The sequence below is a fragment of the Triturus cristatus genome, chromosome 3_2 (assembly GCF_964204655.1).
Source record: "Triturus cristatus chromosome 3_2, aTriCri1.1, whole genome shotgun sequence".
Taxonomy (NCBI): Eukaryota; Metazoa; Chordata; class Amphibia; order Caudata; family Salamandridae; genus Triturus; species Triturus cristatus.
In genome coordinates, this window is record NC_140584.1 from 155260400 (window position 1) to 155281248 (window position 20849).

At 44.2% G+C, this 20849-nt stretch overlaps 1 protein-coding gene across 2 annotated transcripts in view; it reads left to right on the top strand.

Annotated features, from left to right (window-relative positions):
- The window catches only part of CHEK1 (checkpoint kinase 1), a 206691-nt gene that overhangs the window by 83585 nt on the left and 102257 nt on the right, over positions 1 to 20849 (top strand). For both annotated transcript variants that reach the window (XM_085647395.1, XM_085647396.1), the window contains one exon: positions 13624 to 13812. In XM_085647395.1, coding sequence (XP_085503521.1) covers positions 13624 to 13812 — 189 coding nt within the window. The remainder of the gene's footprint in view (positions 1 to 13623; positions 13813 to 20849) is intronic.

The window sequence follows — 20849 nt, forward strand, 5'->3', positions numbered from 1 at the left end:
CCCTCATCCGCTGCCTCCTGATGCTTCTAGAAGACAGGGTAAACTGCTTAGTAGTCTCTACAGATTCAATTGGCCCCATCAGTAGAGATCTTTTGTGGCTCGCATGGCCACCATGTTGGAATCAGGCATCCTCCTCCACAAGTGTATTCTCGCCTGATCACTGCACTGGAGGGAAATCTCCTGGTAGTCTGTCGTGTGTAGTGTGGCACAGACGGTCGGGATTCGTGACATGCATTGGAGGTACTTGCTACTAAGTTTTAATGAGGGAGTGTGGGGAGGACGGCCCGTGGCCCTCCCATCCACCCCTCTGAGCTTCTTCCGTTGTGCGCTCGGGTGATATCGTGAGGCCGTAGGTGCCTGCCTCTTGTCTGTGGTGCTCGTAGGGGGACAATCAAAGCTTTGCCGCCACTCCGGTGTTCTGGATATAGCCTCTCTCAATAGGAAGTTACCCAAAAAATTAGCAGCTTTCTAGGATAGTGAGAGCTTGCCTTGTTTGAGCTTGACTGAGTTCTACATTTTTTTTCCATAAGTGTCATTGATGGGGCGCTTGGCTCCGAGCAAATTTTGGTGCAAATTTAGGCTAAAAAGCAAAATGGTTTCCAGACGTTAGCCATCTTTAAATGTGGCATATGTTAGCTACAGTAAGTTTAAATGGGAAAAATACATTTGCGTGTGCTCATGTTATTGTAAATATAAATTGCAAGCATTTTTAATATGAAAAATCTCCAGCACTAGTGCATATTCTTTTGTATGACCCAAGGAGATTATATGTCCCGAAGTGTAACTAAATGACCCTGTGACACACATGCTGTTTCAAGTATCCTGTATTAAACAGACCGCCCTTTTTGTTTTTAGGTCTCACCTAGGCAGCGCTTGCGCTCTCGTTGAGACATGCAGTATACACTACAGTGTGGAAGCTTCGTGGAAGCTCCGCCCACTCTCCGCCCATCTTTTTTCATTGGGTTGTGCCCTTTATGCTGCCTTAGGTTTGTTAGTCCCTCCTTCTGAGGACCATGTCGTCATTTGTGTCCTTCCACGGCTACTGGCCCCTTTACTGCACAGACTACTTTTTTTCCTGGCCCCCTCCTCTTCCCCCCCCCCCCCCCCCCCCCCCCATCCCTCTCGCAGACCGATGCCTTCTCGTCCCCCTAAAGCCCTTGCAGGTAATAAACAGTAACAAAAGACATGCGCTGCTAACTCTGGAGCTTGATCTGTTTATACCTCGGTAACATTAAGAAACAAGTGAGTTTCTAATATGTCCAGGCACATTATGGGTTGGCACTTAGCAATACAAAATCATCTCTAATTGTATTTAACGAAAATTTGATCTATAGGCCTTTATGTAAAATTTGGGAAGCAGCTTAAATTATAATTTAAATATATCGTACAAGTTGTATTTATTTCCTTAATTAATCTTGGATTCGTACAAATTACTATATGTTCATGCAGCTTCTTGTAGTATCGTTTTCAGGCGGTGCGCCCATTCTCCTTGACTCAAAGCACCATTTCAAGATGTCTGCCATATTAACGCTTGTCCTTTCTCTCTTCCGGTTGGACTCTGGATTGATGGAAGGCGGGCGAACTAGAGCAGCTTTAGGATGAGAACCAAGCATTTATACGTTACGTTGTATTAGGATAACCAAGCTGGGAAAACATCTGGTTCAAATTTGAGGCGAACTCGAAGCATGAATTGTTGATGCATCCCAACTGCAGCTGCCCGCCAGGTCTGACTACTCATGGCCGAGTCAAAACTTTGATAAAGGCCGATCCGGATGTGAATCTGGCTAGCCAGGAGGCCGTGCTGCTGACAGCCAGGGCCAAGGTGAGGGTGAGATGGGGTTCAGCCCATTGAGAGGAATAGATGGGAGTGGAGTAAGGGGAGTCAGGAAAGAGTGGTGATAGTTTAATATCTGAGAGGTAAATGGTGTTGCTGTTCTGCATAGAACACTAGTATGTCACTGTAGAAAGATTGTGGCGATGCACATGTTTAAATCAGAAATGTAAATGTCAGGCGTTTTCTGTAGAGGACTCGTCCATCCTTGGTGTTGCACGTTTATGTAACTGAAGTGTGCACGTTGTTAGTTTCCGGCAGAGAGGACTGGTCTCTTACTCAATCGGGGTTGTTGGCATTGCAAATGTACATATCCATTGTGCACATCTTCCTACCCTTCTGCAGACACAACTGGTCTCTCCCTGCACACGGTTCGTGATGCTGTACATATGAGAATCTTCGTTGTGGTCACTTTTTGCAGGCGCCACTAATCTCCAATTATTAAAGGGTCCCTGATCTGCTATAATACAGGGTTTGCTGTGTTGTACGTTTACATATGAAACGGTTGTGACGTGTTTTTTTCTGCACAGAGCTCCAGTCTGTTCAAGGATCGGAAATGATAATGTGGTCAGTCTTCTGCAGAGTTCTACTGGGTTCATATAAAGGGATTGTAGCTGGATCTGAAATGTAATGTGGTCATCTCTACAGTCCCAGTCTATTATAGCAATGTTGGACATGACTCTGCTGCTCATGTTTGGTCTGCTATTATGCAGGCATTGTGACGTTCCCTATTTTGACATCTGGAATGCAAGCAAAGACATCTTTTTGATGATAGTGCAGATTGCGCTGCTGCACATATTTACATCTAGGATGTTAGTGTAATGTTCCTGCACAAAGTTCAATTCAATTGTGGTTTTCTACCTTACATCTGATTACTGGTCTGGGTACCTCCTCCTTAGAGCTCGACTCGGTTACTATGCGCGAATTGTGGCATTGTACTTGCTTTCATCTGATATACTGGTGTGGTCATCTTTCTCCAACCAGCCTTTCATTGCTGGACAAGGATTGTGGTGTTGCACGTGTTGACATCTGAAAGAGCAGGGTGTCTGCACTCTACTCGGTTACTATGCACAAGCTGTGGTGTTGCATTTGCTTGCATCCGAAATAATGTTGAGGTCATCTTTCTGCTGCCAGCTGTTCTAGGTTACTATACAGGGAGTGTGGTGTTGCATGTGTTTAAATCGCTATACCTTTCTGCAAACTTGTACTCTGTTACTCTGCATGGGCTGTGGTGTTGCACATGCTTACATCTGAAACATTGGTGTGGTCATCTTTCTGCTGCCAGCTTCTCCAGGTTGCTATACAGGGAGTGTGGTGTTGCATGTGTTTACATTTGAAATATCAGGGTGTCATCTTTCTGCGGTGAGCTGTGTACTATACACAGGCTATGGTGTTACACATATTTACATCTGAAACACTGGTGGGCCATCTTTCTGCAACAAAGACCTGTTCACACTGTGAACGAATATTTCATACATCCGTATTAATGGCCATAAACGTTAGACCCTCATTTATAGCTTGCGATTCTGTCATCTGAGCTATTCTACGGTGTGGTTCACTAAAAGAAAGACAAAGACAATTTGCCTACGAGGTATGTCAAAATGACTATCTATGTATAATAACCTTATGTCTCCCCCGCCCAAATGTGGTGAAAAAAGGAGTGAAAAGGAGTGTTGGTGCCTCACGGTAGCGCCACCAAGGAGGGTTAAGCAGGATGGTACTCGCCTGCTACCTCAATTTCTCATCATCAGCTACCAACACTCCAAAAGCAAGAAATTGTGTCTGATGCTAGTGATAAACTAAATAGGTGCTAGGGTGTGTATTTAAGAAAGAAAAGGAAGGAGAAACTGTGCTAGAATGTGTGCACCGTCTCAAAACCCCTAAGTGATATATACTAATATCAGTAAAAGAGCTAAATCACACTGGCTTGCATACTTTATTCTAAGCTGCGTGATAGCTCATATGTTAAAATGCCGACATGTTTCGTTACCATTGGACAACACTCACGGCAACTTCTTCAGGGCGTGGGGTCTGTTCATTTTTCCCTGCACCTCTATTTGTCGTTTAAAAACAATTCTGTGGGAGACAAAAGAGAATATACACACACACAACAACATGTCTGGGTTGGTAACCTTATAAAAATAGGGCAATTGTCCTATGTATAGTCTTATGGAACCCCCCATATGGCATATATTTACCAGGATGTAGCCCACCATGGGCATACCTTTACCCTTGGGACCTTGCGGCTCTGTGTGCGCGTTCAAGGCACCACTTGTTCCACTCCAAACGTGAGTCTGTAATGTATAATACATAATGAGAAATGCATGCTTACTCCCGTTTTAGTGTCTCATTCGTGGGTAATACGGGTGTGTCCCCCTCCCGTCTCAGGTGATGCCTCCACATCTCGGAAAATCATTATGAATCGGTGCCTCACTTTTAACATCCCCTTTAAAAATTGTTCCCCTGCAAACGGACAACCTTCTCCGCACTACCTCGTTTTGTATTCCAGACTCGGTATATTCAAATCTCCACTCGTTAGCCTGTCTCGAGTCCAATTCCCCAAGATTCACGCTGTCTGTCAACACTCACCGTGCAACTGTTCGTAACTGGCGTTTACTCAGCCCAGGAACAACACGATCGTTCCACGGCGCTGTTTAAAAGCGTAATAGCGCGTACCATGTGACTTTATTACGCTAACGGGAGAGCTCGATAGTGAAAGCGGGGCGCCATTTTGAAATGGGCAATAAAAGCTAGGCTCGCCGTGAGAATGTACATCATTATTAGTTTACTCAATGTTATACCTGCCTAGCCATTCCATTGCACAAGTTAAATATCATCTACTTTTGGTCCCCTCAAGATGCAATGCTCGATGTGGTATAAACAGAAGAAAGACTCAGTGTGGTACAGAAAATCAGGTGGCCATTTTGCAATGGGGAATGTCTTATTGTGTCTGTCTGCATTTATTGGCATGCTTGCTTTGCCGAGTATCCAAAGTGATGTATTTCCTAGGTTACTCCTATAGGTGTATATCCGAATGTGGTTTCCTCACAGATAAAGATAAAATGTAAAGAACCTTCAGTGTCAAGTGGCAGGCAACGGCGATCAGTGGTCAAGGTTTGAATATACTGGAATTGCGTTACTGGCACTAGTGACTCATTAATGCCATATACCACATGTTTACTCCTTACATTGCTGGTATAACCTCTATGACCATAAGTTCTAATAAAAGATCATGCAATCACCTTACTCCATTCTATAAGGTCATTTAGTCCATTCTGGTCCACTCCCTCTTGATAGATCCACCGTGCTTCCCTATTGCTCAGTCTGGATTCAATACTGTATTGATCCCCTGTGACTCTTTCAAGGACTACCCAGCGCACTTCTTGCGCAGTATGTTTTTGCGTTTGAAAATGTTGCACCAGTTTGGTGCTCAATTTTCCTGCACGGAGTGTGCTCAGATGTTCCTGTATTCTTGTTTTTACCTTCCTGGTGGTAAGGCCGATGTAGTGAAGCTCACAGGGGCATGTCAGTCTGTAAATTACATGCGAGGTGTTACAGTTGCTGAATTTATTTAGAAACCAGGTCTTGTTGTTTTTAAGAGTAACACTTTTAGTTGGTGATGTAAATACGCACACGGAGCAATTACCACATGGGTAATGCCCGGAGGGGATGTTGGTTTCACGTGGACTTATTTTGGGTCTAGTGTGGACCAGCCGGTCCCGAATATTCGCAGACCTTTTGAATGCGAACCGAGGAGGGGGCATCTGCATGTTGGTGGTACTGAGGAGATGCCAATGCCTCCGGATGATTTGCCTGATTTTTGTGGAAAGTGGTCCAAAGGTAGTGACCACTGGGATACATTCTCCTTTCTCCTTTTTGGTCTTTTCCAACAGGGCTGCACGAGGGGTGTTATATGCTCGTTTTTTTGCCTGTTTTATGACCTTCCTTGGGTAAGCTCGGTCCTGTAGCTTAATGGCCAAGATGTTTGATTGTGCGGAGTATTCCTGTGTGGTGGAACAGTTTCGGCGATATCTAAGAAACTGTCCCACGGGCAGGTTGTCCCGAAGGGCCCTCGGGTGATAGGAGCTGTAATGTAAAAGAGAATTTTTGTCCGTTGGTTTATGGTGGACCGTGGTCACCAACCTGTCGCCCTCAGCTAGGATGTCTAAATCCAAATAGACTGCTCTAGTTTTACTTATTTCCCAGGTGAACTTTAAGCACTCATCCAAACCATTGAGCCAACCAAGGAAGTCTTTTAATTCTTCCTCGGTCCCTTCCCATATACAAAGTATATCATCTATGTATCTCTTCCAGAGGACAATATTCCTCTGGAAGAGATTAGTGTCAGTATCGATGTGATAGGCTTCGAACTGGCCCACGTAAATGCAGGCCAGGCTGGGGGCGAATGTAGCCCCCATCGAAGTCCCCGACACTTGGAGATATATCTGATCTTTACATGAGAAGAAATTTTGGGTCAATGCAATTTCTATGCATTGGAGGACAAAGGTTTGGGGGCAGTCATAAAACCATTCAGAGTCCCTCAGGGCGCGCGCCGCTGCCACCAGCGTGGCCTCCTGAGGGATGCTGGTATACAGCGACTCTATGTCGATGGTGACTAGAAATTGGTTTGTTGGATTGTAAGAGACATTCTCCAGAATTCTCAACACGTCCGTGGTGTCCTGGACATATGAGGGTTGGGTGATGACACATTCCCTTAGAAAAAAGTCTGCAAACTGGGATAAAGGTTCTAGTAACGACTGGATACCGGAGACAATCGGTCGTCCAGGCGGGGGCTGTTGTTTTTTATGAATTTTGGGTACGATATAGAAGGCCGGCATCCTCGGTTTTGTGTTAATCAGGAATTCGGCTTCCCTATACGTAACCCATTTCTTTTCTTTAGCCTCGGTTACCAGCTGGATAATAGTCGCCTGCAAGTCATTGGTTGGGTCCCGCGCTAGAGGTCTATAATTGCAGCGGTTCCCCAAAAGTCTAGCCACCTCTGTGTCGTAGTCAAGTGTGTCCATCACTACGACCGCCCCGCCTTTATCGGCTGGCTTGATGGTGATTGTTTGGTTGTTTTGTAGGCTTGTCAATGCCTGCCAGTCTCTAGAACTCATATTGCTGTAATGCGCAGTCTGCATGCTTTGTTCAATTTTACCAATCTCTTGTAAGATCTTTTGTTCAAACACCACAGTCTCTGGGCCTGTTGTATTGCCAGGGGGGCAAAAATGAGAAGGGCGCCGCAGATTTGTACAAAAATTGGATACGTCCTCTTTTTCCTTCCCAGCAAAAAACTTTTTAAGTTTGATCTTCCTCATTAGCCCGTACAGTTCCGCCCGGAGTTGGAACCCATCATGGCGCGGGGTAGGGACAAATCCCAACCCCTTGTTAAGTATAGCGGATTCCGCCTCTGTAAGGGGGTAATGAGAGAGATTAACCACAATGTTGTTAACCTTAGCAATTATAGGGGTGTTCGTCCTCTGCTGCGGGTAATCCTGGGGGAGAAGGCCTGCCAGGTTGAATTCGGGTTCTGCCGAGCCCGGCCCCGTCCCCGGCCTCTGTAGTTGTTCCCCCTCTGGTCTCCCGTGTTGAGTGTTTGTTGACCTAAAAAAACCCTAAACATAGCTCCTAGATCCTCGTTGGTTCTATCTTGAGGATTGAACCTGACCCTGGGGTTAGAAGTTGTTGTTTGTGCACCAGTTTCATCATCTTCGCTACTTGTATTATCAAACGTCCAGTTGTTAGGTGTCCTCCTGCCCTGTTGGCGACCTCCCCGTCCCCGAGGTTGAAACGTGGATTGGGGAGGTGGTGGTTGCTGGTAATACTGATCTTCAACATAGGGAAAAGCCCATTCATGACTGAATCTCTCTAGGTTACGCTTTAAGCCTTTAATCTTTTGATTGACCATGTATGCCTGATATTCCCCGAGGTCATTTTGGATTTTAGCTAGTTGTTCCTTCGTATCAGTGATGGTGGTATCCGCTTTTAGGGTTTCCTCTATATCCAAGATTTCTTTAAGGAGTTCATCACTGAGTCGCTTAGCTGTGTTAATTATCAAGACAAGCCAGTCCCGGGTGCACTTGTTAGCTATATAGCTCCAGTCCACCCGGAATCTCTTGTCTTCTAAAAAGATCTTAGGCTCAATACGCACTAGGAGACTGGCTGGTGCTGCTCCTGCTCTAAGGTATTCCGTCATGAGCGCTCCGTGGAGTGCAATTCTTATTTGTCGTTTTCTGGTATTCGACAGTTTTTCCCATTCTTCCCTAGCTGAAGTTGTCCCATCAAGGGGTGCATTGGGCAGGAGGGAGGGGCCTGATAATATGGATGCAATGTGTTCGTCGGTGAAAGCTAGACAAAACTTATCCATCTCGCACCGTAATGACGTGAGTACTAGTGGAAGGAGAGAAAGGAGAAAGGGAAGGATGTCCTGTTGTCTACAATGAGACTATCTACAGGCGACCAACCGAGTTATGAAGTGCTGTGCTGTGCCTCGTGTGCAAAATAAAAATATGTTCTTAAAAAGCTCTCACGGCTAAGCTGCCGTTCTCAGGACCAGTCTACACAAAGGAGCTAAAGGGGCAGAGAACAGGTCATCCCCCACTCAATACATTGTATACAACAAAGACCTGTTCACACTGTGAACGAATATTTCATACATCCGTATTAATGGCCATAAACGTTAGACCCTCATTTATAGCTTGCGATTCTGTCATCTGAGCTATTCTACGGTGTGGTTCACTAAAAGAAAGACAATTTGCCTACGAGGTATGTCAAAATGACTATCTATGTATAATAACCTTATGTCTCCCCCGCCCAAATGTGGTGAAAAAAGGAGTGAAAAGGAGTGTTGGTGCCTCACGGTCCACCATAAACCAACGGACAAAAATTCTCTTTTACATTACAGCTCCTATCACCCGAGGGCCCTTCGGGACAACCTGCCCGTGGGACAGTTTCTTAGATATCGCCGAAACTGTTCCACCACACAGGAATACTCCGCACAATCAAACATCTTGGCCATTAAGCTACAGGACCGAGCTTACCCAAGGAAGGTCATAAAACAGGCAAAAAAACGAGCATATAACACCCCTCGTGCAGCCCTGTTGGAAAAGACCAAAAAGGAGAAAGGAGAATGTATCCCAGTGGTCACTACCTTTGGACCACTTTCCACAAAAATCAGGCAAATCATCCGGAGGCATTGGCATCTCCTCAGTACCACCAACATGCAGATGCCCCCTCCTCGGTTCGCATTCAAAAGGTCTGCGAATATTCGGGACCGGCTGGTCCACACTAGACCCAAAATAAGTCCACGTGAAACCAACATCCCCTCCGGGCATTACCCATGTGGTAATTGCTCCGTGTGCGTATTTACATCACCAACTAAAAGTGTTACTCTTAAAAACAACAAGACCTGGTTTCTAAATAAATTCAGCAACTGTAACACCTCGCATGTAATTTACAGACTGACATGCCCCTGTGAGCTTCACTACATCGGCCTTACCACCAGGAAGGTAAAAACAAGAATACAGGAACATCTGAGCACACTCCGTGCAGGAAAATTGAGCACCAAACTGGTGCAACATTTTCAAACGCAAAAACATACTGCGCAAGAAGTGCGCTGGGTAGTCCTTGAAAGAGTCACAGGGGATCAATACAGTATTGAATCCAGACTGAGCAATAGGGAAGCACGGTGGATCTATCAAGAGGGAGTGGACCAGAATGGACTAAATGACCTTATAGAATGGAGTAAGGTGATTGCATGATCTTTTATTAGAACTTATGGTCATAGAGGTTATACCAGCAATGTAAGGAGTAAACATGTGGTATATGGCATTAATGAGTCACTAGTGCCAGTAACGCAATTCCAGTATATTCAAACCTTGACCACTGATCGCCGTTGCCTGCCACTTGACACTGAAGGTTCTTTACATTTTATCTTTATCTGTGAGGAAACCACATTCGGATATACACCTATAGGAGTAACCTAGGAAATACATCACTTTGGATACTCGGCAAAGCAAGCATGCCAATAAATGCAGACAGACACAATAAGACATTCCCCATTGCAAAATGGCCACCTGATTTTCTGTACCACACTGAGTCTTTCTTCTGTTTATACCACATCGAGCATTGCATCTTGAGGGGACCAAAAGTAGATGATATTTAACTCGTGCAATGGAATGGCTAGGCAGGTATAACATTGAGTAAACTAATAATGATGTACATTCTCACGGCGAGCCTAGCTTTTATTGCCCATTTCAAAATGGCGCCCCGCTTTCACTATCGAGCTCTCCCGTTAGCGTAATAAAGTCACATGGTACGCGCTATTACGCTTTTAAACAGCGCCGTGGAACGATCGTGTTGTTCCTGGGCTGAGTAAACGCCAGTTACGAACAGTTGCACGGTGAGTGTTGACAGACAGCGTGAATCTTGGGGAATTGGACTCGAGACAGGCTAACGAGTGGAGATTTGAATATACCGAGTCTGGAATACAAAACGAGGTAGTGCGGAGAAGGTTGTCCGTTTGCAGGGGAACAATTTTTAAAGGGGATGTTAAAAGTGAGGCACCGATTCATAATGATTTTCCGAGATGTGGAGGCATCACCTGAGACGGGAGGGGGACACACCCGTATTACCCACGAATGAGACACTAAAACGGGAGTAAGCATGCATTTCTCATTATGTATTATACATTACAGACTCACGTTTGGAGTGGAACAAGTGGTGCCTTGAACGCGCACACAGAGCCGCAAGGACCCAAGGGTAAAGGTATGCCCATGGTGGGCTACATCCTGGTAAATATATGCCATATGGGGGGTTCCATAAGACTATACATAGGACAATTGCCCTATTTTTATAAGGTTACCAACCCAGACATGTTGTTGTGTGTGTGTATATTCTCTTTTGTCTCCCACAGAATTGTTTTTAAACGACAAATAGAGGTGCAGGGAAAAATGAACAGACCCCACGCCCTGAAGAAGTTGCCGTGAGTGTTGTCCAATGGTAACGAAACATGTCGGCATTTTAACATATGAGCTATCACGCAGCTTAGAATAAAGTATGCAAGCCAGTGTGATTTAGCTCTTTTACTGATATTAGTATATATCACTTAGGGGTTTTGAGACGGTGCACACATTCTAGCACAGTTTCTCCTTCCTTTTCTTTCTTAAATACACACCCTAGCACCTATTTAGTTTATCACTAGCATCAGACACAATTTCTTGCTTTTGGAGTGTTGGTAGCTGATGATGAGAAATTGAGGTAGCAGGCGAGTACCATCCTGCTTAACCCTCCTTGGTGGCGCTACCGTGAGGCACCAACACTCCTTTTCACTCCTTTTTTCACCACATTTGGGCGGGGGAGACATAAGGTTATTATACATAGATAGTCATTTTGACATACCTCGTAGGCAAATTGTCTTTGTCTTTCTTTTAGTGAACCACACCGTAGAATAGCTCAGATGACAGAATCGCAAGCTATAAATGAGGGTCTAACGTTTATGGCCATTAATACGGATGTATGAAATATTCGTTCACAGTGTGAACAGGTCTTTGTTGTATACAATGTATTGAGTGGGGGATGACCTGTTCTCTGCCCCTTTAGCTCCTTTGTGTAGACTGGCCATCTTTCTGCAGCCAACTCGTATGTTAGTATACAGGAATTGTGTTGCACGTGTTTACATCTGAATTATAAGGGTGTCATCTATCTGTACTCTTTTACTATGCACAGGTTATGGTGTTGCACATGCTTGCATCTAGAAAAAACGTTTCAATACTTTGTTTACATCTGAAATATCAGGGTGTCCTCTGAAGAGAGCTGTACTCGGCTGCTAGGCACGGGCTGTGGTGTGACACCTATACACATATTTACATCTGAAATGTTAGTGCCATCCACCTGAGTAGTTCATGTGTTAGTGAGCACGGATTGTGGTTTTGCAAATCTTTACATTTGAAATACCGATGTTGTCATAACTGTTGACAGCTCTACCATGTAACTATGCATAGGTTGTGGTGTTGCACAGGTTTATATCTAAAATCCAGCTGTGGCCTTCTTTCTGTAGCCAGCTCTTCCTGCTTACTATACAGTGAGGGTAGTAGTGCTGCACATCTTTACATCTGAAATGTCACGATGTCCTCTTTTGGCAAAGATCTCTACTAAGTTACATTAGAGGGAGTACAGTTTGACACTTGTTTACGTCTCAAATGCCTGTGTGGCCATCTTTTTATGAAAAGCTCTGCTCTGTTACTATGTTTATCCATCGCTGCCCGCAAGTGATTTACTCAGAGGTCTGGAATGTTGGCCCGTGCAGTGCTCGTGAGATGTATTGGTTGACTAAAAATCCATCTTCGTTTTTTTATGGATTATTTTAGCACAGTGAAGTAGGTGTGTGTTATGTGTACATTTTGGTCGAAAAGCAGAAATGTCAGGAAGCAGTTAAAAACTTTTGTTTCAGGAGAGTACCTGCACTTATTAAGAAAAATATAATACTTTTAATTGGAGAGTACCGGCACTTCTCAGAAACGAGCAACTTCTATTTTTCCATTTCAAGCACTGTTTTACGCACTCCATGAGAGACTGCATGTTTTGGTTGCTCTCTCCCACGTGCAATGCCCCCCCTCCCTTCCTGAAATATAGAAACGGACTGCTTTGACTGCTCTGCTTCTTGTCTTTGGTAAACACATTAATGCTTTTAACCCCTTCCCCGCTCATGACGGAACCGTTCCGTCATGAGCCACGGTTGCCGTGTGCTCATGACGGAACGGTTCCGTCATGCCACGACCGTTGGCGGCCGCTCCGCCCACGCTGCGCTGTTTCCCCGCCTGTGCGGGGGGACAACGCAACTGGGCGGAGTCATGACGGAACCGTTCCGTCATGAGCACAGCTCAACCGTGGCTCATGACGGAGCGGCTCCGTCATGAGCACAGCGCCACCGCGCTGCCCCCCCGCATCCCCCAGCGCCGCGGCGGAATTCCCGCCGCGGCGAAGGGGTTAAAAGATAACCACTGCTCAGATAAACACACGATAACCTCAAATAATTATTGTTTGGCTGCTGAACCCTCGCAAAACACTGCACGGTGTGCATCGGCTTTCTAAGATGGACATGTGAAGTGTCTATTCTTAATGGAAGTCTTTCTAGACTGTTCTCTTGCATTTGTCCTATTTTCTAAACTTGTCTTCCTTGCTCTCTCTGTTCATTGCAAAAAATACAATCTTGGGTCACATTTCATTGGAAAAAAGAATAACAAGCATTGGCAATGCCAATCGGTCTCGCCATTAGGATCTTGTATGTATTTAGCTATGCAGCCGATTAGCATGGGTGCGGAATCACTTTCACACTAGAAGTTAGGGTAAGTGCGTATGAATAAGGAAGGCGCTTTTTGAGGCAGCAGAAGCCCTCTGCAGACATCAGCTAAAATGCTGAGTGTCTCGCTCCCCCCTCCGCTTATTTGCTACACTGCTAAATACATATAAGATCCCAATGGTGAGACCGATTGGCATTGCCAATGCTTGTTTCAATCTGTGCCTAGTATTTACATTACATTGTGTCTGCCTGTATGTAATATGGAAAAACGGGCCACATTTTTAGTCGCTGCATTTTTCATTAAATGTAAACTGTAATTTTTGTCATCTAGTTAAAACTCTGTATTTTATCAGTTTCAGGAGCACTTATGTGTTAGATAAAATGCTTGTGCCCCTGAAAAAGCACTGCTTTTAAGATCTGTGTTTTGAATTCTCTAGAAAAGCACTTTAAATATTTAATCTATGTTGCTTTTTCTTTTAATGTATTTTTTTAGATAAACTTAAAATTTCCGATTTTGGTTTGGCAACTGTGTTCAGGCACAACGGCTGTGAACGATTGTTGAACAAGATGTGCGGGACGCTCCCTTATGTTGCACCAGAACTAATTAAAAGGAAAGAATTTCATGCAGAACCAGTGGATATTTGGTCATGTGGGATAGTTCTAACTGCGATGCTAGCTGGAGGTAAGAAGTAGAGACAGGAACTTGAAATCAGTTTTGCTATATTCTTTATACGCTGCTTTTGTACTTGATGCTGAATAAATTTTTTCCTCCTGTCTAATGTATTCAGACATGAGGAAAAAAGATCAGTTGAAAGATTTACATAAATCTGGAAATGCATTGTGGTTTACTTAAGTGATGGGGCAAAAATTACAGCAAATTGGAATTTGCAAGCTAGGAAGATAGCTGTTTAAGTTTATTTTTGCAGATATAATTTTAGGAGATGTGCTTTTAGGTTTTTCCTTGTGAAAAGAATGTTTGGTTTCGATCTGTGATAATCCGGTACATGACGCCAGGATCTTGATACTTGACTTGAAATGGCTTGATTGAATGTTTTGTTTAATTTTTGTTTGGCTTTATTATTTCTCAGGGCAATCCACATTTGCTTTTAGACTTTCCTTCTTGATCACAGTAGGCCTAGGTATGAAGCTTTTTGTCCTATACACGCCAACTTTAAGGTGATTCTGACAAAGGGAAAAGTGTCTTGAAAATACAGCTAAATGGTCAAAAGTGAGGCATCTGGATTTTTGGAGACATGTTGGATAACTTGGTGGTGTGCATCAGACCACCTTAGCCCACAGTATTCCCTGTTTTTAAAAGAATTGGGCAGGTTCAGGGAGAGTGATCAAATATGGTTGTAGATAATCACCTCTTGCATACCCCTCCTGAAGGAAGTGGCCCGATTAGGGTCACTCATGGCCACCTCGCAGCCTTCTGACATCAGCAAACATGGTGATATACTATGTACAATTCAGAACCAATGAAGGCACGCCCACTATGGAATTTTCCAGGCAGATGCAGCTACACAAAGAAGTACAAAAGGATAAGTTTCGATCCTGAGGCTGGGCACACACTATCTACTACTCAAGGTCACTCTGTCCGTGCCTACCGCTAGACTAGTGGGAGAAGGCCTCTATCTAGTGGGAAAGGTATGCGCCAATTAGAACAGTGTATTCATTAGGAAAAAGCAAGGCCCGACCTTGGAGAAACAAGACTTACCAAAAGCTGTTTTCTCAGGAAGGGAATGATTAGTTTCGATCACGTTTCAAAATGGCGACAAAACATAAAATGGCGTCGCAAATGCTAACACAGCAAAAATATTTTCATGCTAACACTCCTTCTAAATTTCCATCTGGGTATTACATTCAGAAAAATCTGAACAACATGGTGATGGCAGCAGGGTATGTTGGAAAGTGCCCTTTTTTTTACATTGTCAACCCCACTTTTTGCCTGGTAAATGTGATTTCAACTGAAAGTGCACAGGGTTCCTGCTAACCAGGTCCCCAGTGCCAGAGCTATTTCTCAAAACTGTACAATATTTCCACCAATTAGTAAAACCTTTAGCACCATCTGTAAGCCCCTAATGAATGTTACCCTGGCACCTATGGCCTGAGGTACTAAAGAGGGCCCCTAAGGGCTGCAGCACGAATTGTGCCACACTAAGGGACCCCTCACCAAGTCTGCCATTGCAGACTGCGTGTCTTGGTGCAGACAAAAGGGAAAATACTACATGTCACACATGCCTGTGTGCCATGTCCCCTACCACTGCATGTCATATTTTTAAGGCACCCCTACAGCAGGCCTTACAGCCATAAGACAGGGTGCTGAATATTACATGTGAGGGCATATCTGCATGAGCAGATAAGGCCCTGTGCTGGTCAGTCCTATTACTGTCCGTGCAGGTGGACAGGGACGCCATTTTAAAACATGTGCTGGACACTGGTAAAAACGACTTACCTGCTACATGTTGGCCTTATTGAAAATAGCGATGTTTGGTATTAAACATCTCATATTGGTAAACCCACACTGATGCCAGTGTTGAATTTATCAATACATGCACCCAGAGGGAAACTTGGAGGTGCCCCCTGAAAACCTACCAGCCTCTGTTGTCCTTGCTGACTGGTTTCTGCCAGTCTGCCACCCAAGATGCGGTTCTGACCTCCTAGGGTGAGAGCCTTTTCGCTCAGGAGACCCAGAGCAAAAGCCTATCCTGGAAGAGGGTGTAACATCCCCACGCCCAGAATGTCCGGCTGATTAGCCGCCTTGGACCTGCAAGCTTCAAAGAAGTTGCTGCCTTTTGAATCCAAATGGGGTTCCCGTCACAGGAGAGGAGAACTACTACTCCCCCCTTCCCCCCCACTTGGCTCCAGGACAGGCAGTAAAATGGTCAGGTAGGCGTGCTACCTCCAGGCTAGTGCCACTTCTAAGGCGGGCTACTCTGAGGTGACACGATTTTTCTGAAATCGCCATCTTTGTAATGGCATACTTAGGAATTCTGGGACAGGGTTATCCCCACTTCCCACAGGAAGTGGTCGTATAGGGGGCATAGTGACCCCAAGGGTCAGTAGCCCATTGGCTACTGCCCTAAACTCCCCTTATGGTACTAATTTCAGTATTTATGGGACTCCATGGCACCACTGGGGCAGACCCTGACGACTTAAGAAGAGAGAGTACACCGAAGACCCGCAAAAGCAGAGGAGAGAAAAAAACGCTAACATGGTACCAGCCCTGCTAGCCTGTCTGAATCCTTGGTTGAAAACTGCGCCAAGGTCCGCTCGTCCTGCAGCTGTTGGCTCCAGAAATCTGGGAGGACTGCCTACCTTAAAAACGGAATCAAGACCTCCCGAGAACAGCGGACCTGTTATAAAGAATCTCCAAAATGGAACCCTCTGAGGTCTCCAGAACCGCAAAAATCCGACAACCGAACCATCACTGCACCAGTCGCCTCTGGTCTGAGTTGAAGTGGGCAACCGGTGCCAACATTGTTCCCCAGCCCTCCATGGTTCGAGTCCATTGTGGCTTCACCCCTCCTGGACTCGACGATGTCACCTGCAGCCTCTGCACGCATGCCACCTCAATCGTGACTACTCCGGTAAGGAAAAACCAGACACCTGCACCCATCGCCCCTTGGCCTAGGAAAAGAGGAGTAAAGGTGTCCCTCTGAATCTAGGTATCCCTCTGAATCTAGGTATCCAGCACTGAGTTAGAAAAGTAACGTAAAAAGTAACTTACCTGTAATTTACTGAAAAAGCCTATTCATTTCAATGTACTGTATTTGCTAAGTATTGCAACCTACTGCATCCCCTGTAAATCAAACAAAGTACAAGTTCTATTGCATTTTCAAACCGTTCTACATTCAGCAACTTATTACTGTAAAGTATTTAATGCTTACCTGTGCCAGGCTTGCTTGGTTCTAAAATAAAACAATTGTTTTTTTGTTTTATACAAACACAATTGGCCTAGAGTTCAGTTCTTGGGTGTGTGAATTCATTTGCTGACTGTGTACATCAAATGCTTAAAACTGTCCTCTGATACTGCCTTACTGCTCGACCACCCTACCAGAAATAGAGAGTAAGATTTTATCTAACTTTAACCTCTGCCTACCTCTGGGGTCACCTGGACTCTATACACACTATACCTCACTTTGGTGTAGTATATATAGAGCCAGTTTCCTACACACGCATGACAGTGAGGAGTAGAGGTCACCTGCGCTCAGCACAGTTCAGTCTAAGAGTAAAACTGAAGGATGTTATTCTGGTTTGTTTTGATGAAGCAAGACTCAGTCTCGGGCACTACCCATGAGAGGTAGGTCCCATACTCGAGGCTGCTTGCAGTTCACTCTGGCCCTGCTGATCACTGCCAGGCCAGAATGTGGGGAAAGTATCACCTCCAAGCCCAGTGTGGGTGACCAGGAGAGCACACCATAAGATGCCCGAGATGCACGACATACCGGCAAACAGAGAAACCGGGGATCATAACAATTGAAAGGATATGATCATAAGTGTCTCGGGAGAAAAGATAACCGAAAAAATATAAAGCGGATAAAGAAGTAAATATTATCCAAAATTCTATAAGGGGTGACAACTTATACAAACTTTGATCATTGGTGGACCCTTGTGCAACCTGAATAGAAGGATACATCCTTAAAGAGATTCCATTGGAGAATTTGTCCCCTAGTGGATGAACCCACTTTGATTGAAACAAGCTGATATTAGAAGACGTGTACCTGAATCTGGATGATAGGCACATAGGAGTAATATCTGACCTACCAAGGCATTGAGTGATCAATTGGTTTTAATGATTTGCAAAGTCCTGAAGAAGGCGGGGATACAATCGCCGAAACGCTGCGTCGACACCAGTTTTTATTTGAAGTGAATCTTTGTGTGAATAATTGTTTTATTTGGAATCTATATGATTGTTTAAATTGTATATACAATCATTCATTATTGTTTTTATGCAATTAGAAGGGATGTGATAATGAAATTTATGCGAAAAATCACTCAATAAGACAAATCCATCCCCATTAGATTTTATTAGATTTCATTAATATAATAACGTTTTTATTGAATATGTTATATGTTTAAATATGAATTTGATATAATAAATTGTTTTGAATATATGATTTATTAACGGGTTCAGTGGTTACTATTGGTTTGACACTAATTCTATAAATTGAAGCACAGAGGGGAATTTTGGCCTAACTGGGGTAACTCTTACTTTGTAAGGCAAATTTGCCTGTGCCACTAAAAAATAAAGTCGGGGATCAGGGACCGCGAACCCGCCTCGGTTATATGGGAGTGTCAGACTATCCCAGGAAACTCTCGGCCTGTGTCCCGCCGATATCAGTCTTCTAAGTAGTCCCCGTAGTTGACTAAATAAAGCGTTCATAAGTGGTATGAGTATAGTGCTAAATAAATATAAAAATCAAGGCAGTACCTTCATTTTGATTAGAGCGATGCGACCGGCCATACATAGGCCCTGGAGATATTTTTTACGTTTTCTATCCTAAGATCCCACTAAGAACATGGAGAATATCAAAGTGCTTCCTCCCACTTTGAGGTTGAGCCCACCTGGTGAGGAGTACCTCACCAGATGAGGATTTGATGGTGAACCATGCCACATGTTTAGCATGTATGTGGGGGTTCTATAAGAACACATGTAGTGTGCCTAGAAAGCACAAAGGAGTAAGGCATAGTGACTGCTTATTTTGGGACATCCTCCAATTTTGGTTTACCTAGATGTTCACTCACACCTATGCAGGGCCCTTTCTTTGTGTTTCCTCCCAGCCCCCCACCACAGCCGGGCAGACTTCTACATTAGTTGCCCTTTTTTGACATTACAATGTCAAATCCTGCTGGATTGTCAGATTCTGCTTGTCAGGTCTGCTGGGGTTTACATTAACACTAGGAGTGCACTTGAAATCAGGGAAAACAGGATACCAAAACAATTCTTATGTGCCCACTCACTGGTTGCTGGAAAACCCTGCTTTGTTCTGACAGACTTCTGTCTCTGAGTTTATTGGGGCTACAGTGATCGCCCCAAACTGGAATTTAGTGTTAAATGTGGGAGAACACTAGGATGACCATAGTACACACAACCAGCACTCAAAACCTAGGGTTTTCATGTGACTGAAGACTTCTGCCACCTTCAATGTGCCCAAAGTAGGGTTGGCTCTGGAAACTTTACCTCATTGGTTATGGCATGCCCAGGAGTCTTTCCCACCCACTAGCTCCTGCCAGGCATAAATGTTGCATCTCCAGACACCCACTTCAGAACCTGTGGCCTACTGTCACAGCTGTAGAGTCACAAGAAGCTACAAAAGGCCTATGCTGCAACTGCCCTGCTGACCAGTGGCACTGAGCCTGGACTGAACCCTGCTGTTTGGTCTTTGCCTGTCTGCCCCTTGATTATCTGAGTGCTTCTCTGGAGATCATGGAGGGGTTTAGAATTGTACTACTATGGTTGATAAAAACTTGCAGGAATAAAGTCAGAAGGCAAAATCGTTGACCAACACAAACCCGGTTGGTGTATCACACTCACAGTCCATCTCAGTCAAGGTCAAATTGGACATAGGTCCCTATCTACCATGACCATATATTATCATTGGCATATTATGCTTTTTGGCGCCATTCCTATTTAAAACTTTAGAAATTCATATCTCTGATTTGTGATTCTTATTGTTGCATTTTGCCTTTATTATTGCTATTAAGGTACTGCATAAATACTTTACTCAATGCCCAAAGTTAGGTCTGTCTGCACTGTGCCACAGCCAGCAGTAGGGTGAGCTTGTGTTAATTTAGTCACTTTGATGGTTCACCTTAACAAGAGTTGTGAGTATTTGTTAAGGTGGGCAGTTAACCTCCTAACTATCCAAATAATCCAGTTTCTTATACTGATGTGACTTAATGATATAAGAAATGAAAAATAGAGGCGAGAGTGAGAAACTCTAAGGAAAGCCCGATGTAACCTGCCTTGATGCAGAGTGAAAATGAACTCTGGAATTAAGATGGGATAGTTCCATGAGGAGAGATGCAAGTCATTCAAAAGCAAAGCTAGCAAAATCACCCTCTCAGAATTTGTCAGCAGGGGTGGTCTGTAGTGTCAAAAGCAGCTAAGAGGTCCTGAAGAATATGTATCCTGATACCTCTGCAATCCACCTTCATTCTTAGTGTATTCAATGTGGTGAGATCCTAAAGGTAGTTTGATTTGAGATCTAGAATATTACTTTCCACATCCTAAACCTGATGCTGGCTTATTGCTTCTACTACTTGAACCTTGCACAAAAAAGGGAGCTGGTAAAGATTGCAATATTATTTCAGTATTTTGCACCCAAAATCTTTTTCTATAGTGAAAGTTTCTGAGTACACTTCTGTATAAAATCAAAGGGGTGACTTCTGTACTTAATGACATGTCAGATCGTAGCATGGCAGGGTTCCTGTGGTGGACCAGACTGATGAGTGCATAACAGCCTTGTTCTTCATTCCCCCACTTACCAGGCCTCCCTTTCTTGACCCCCTAAAGGTCAATAACCATTGTTCTTACGTTTTGATTTCCTTGACCTTGTATTCAAATCCTTTATTGTTGTGTCTGTGGCTCAAGGAATGAACATGTTCTCTGTAAGATACCGGGTCTGGAAAAACTTTCATCTTTTGGGGTTTTCCTTTGAATATTTTGACTTGAGCTGAAGAGTTCTTCATATGTTGACTTTTGTGTACTTGTGC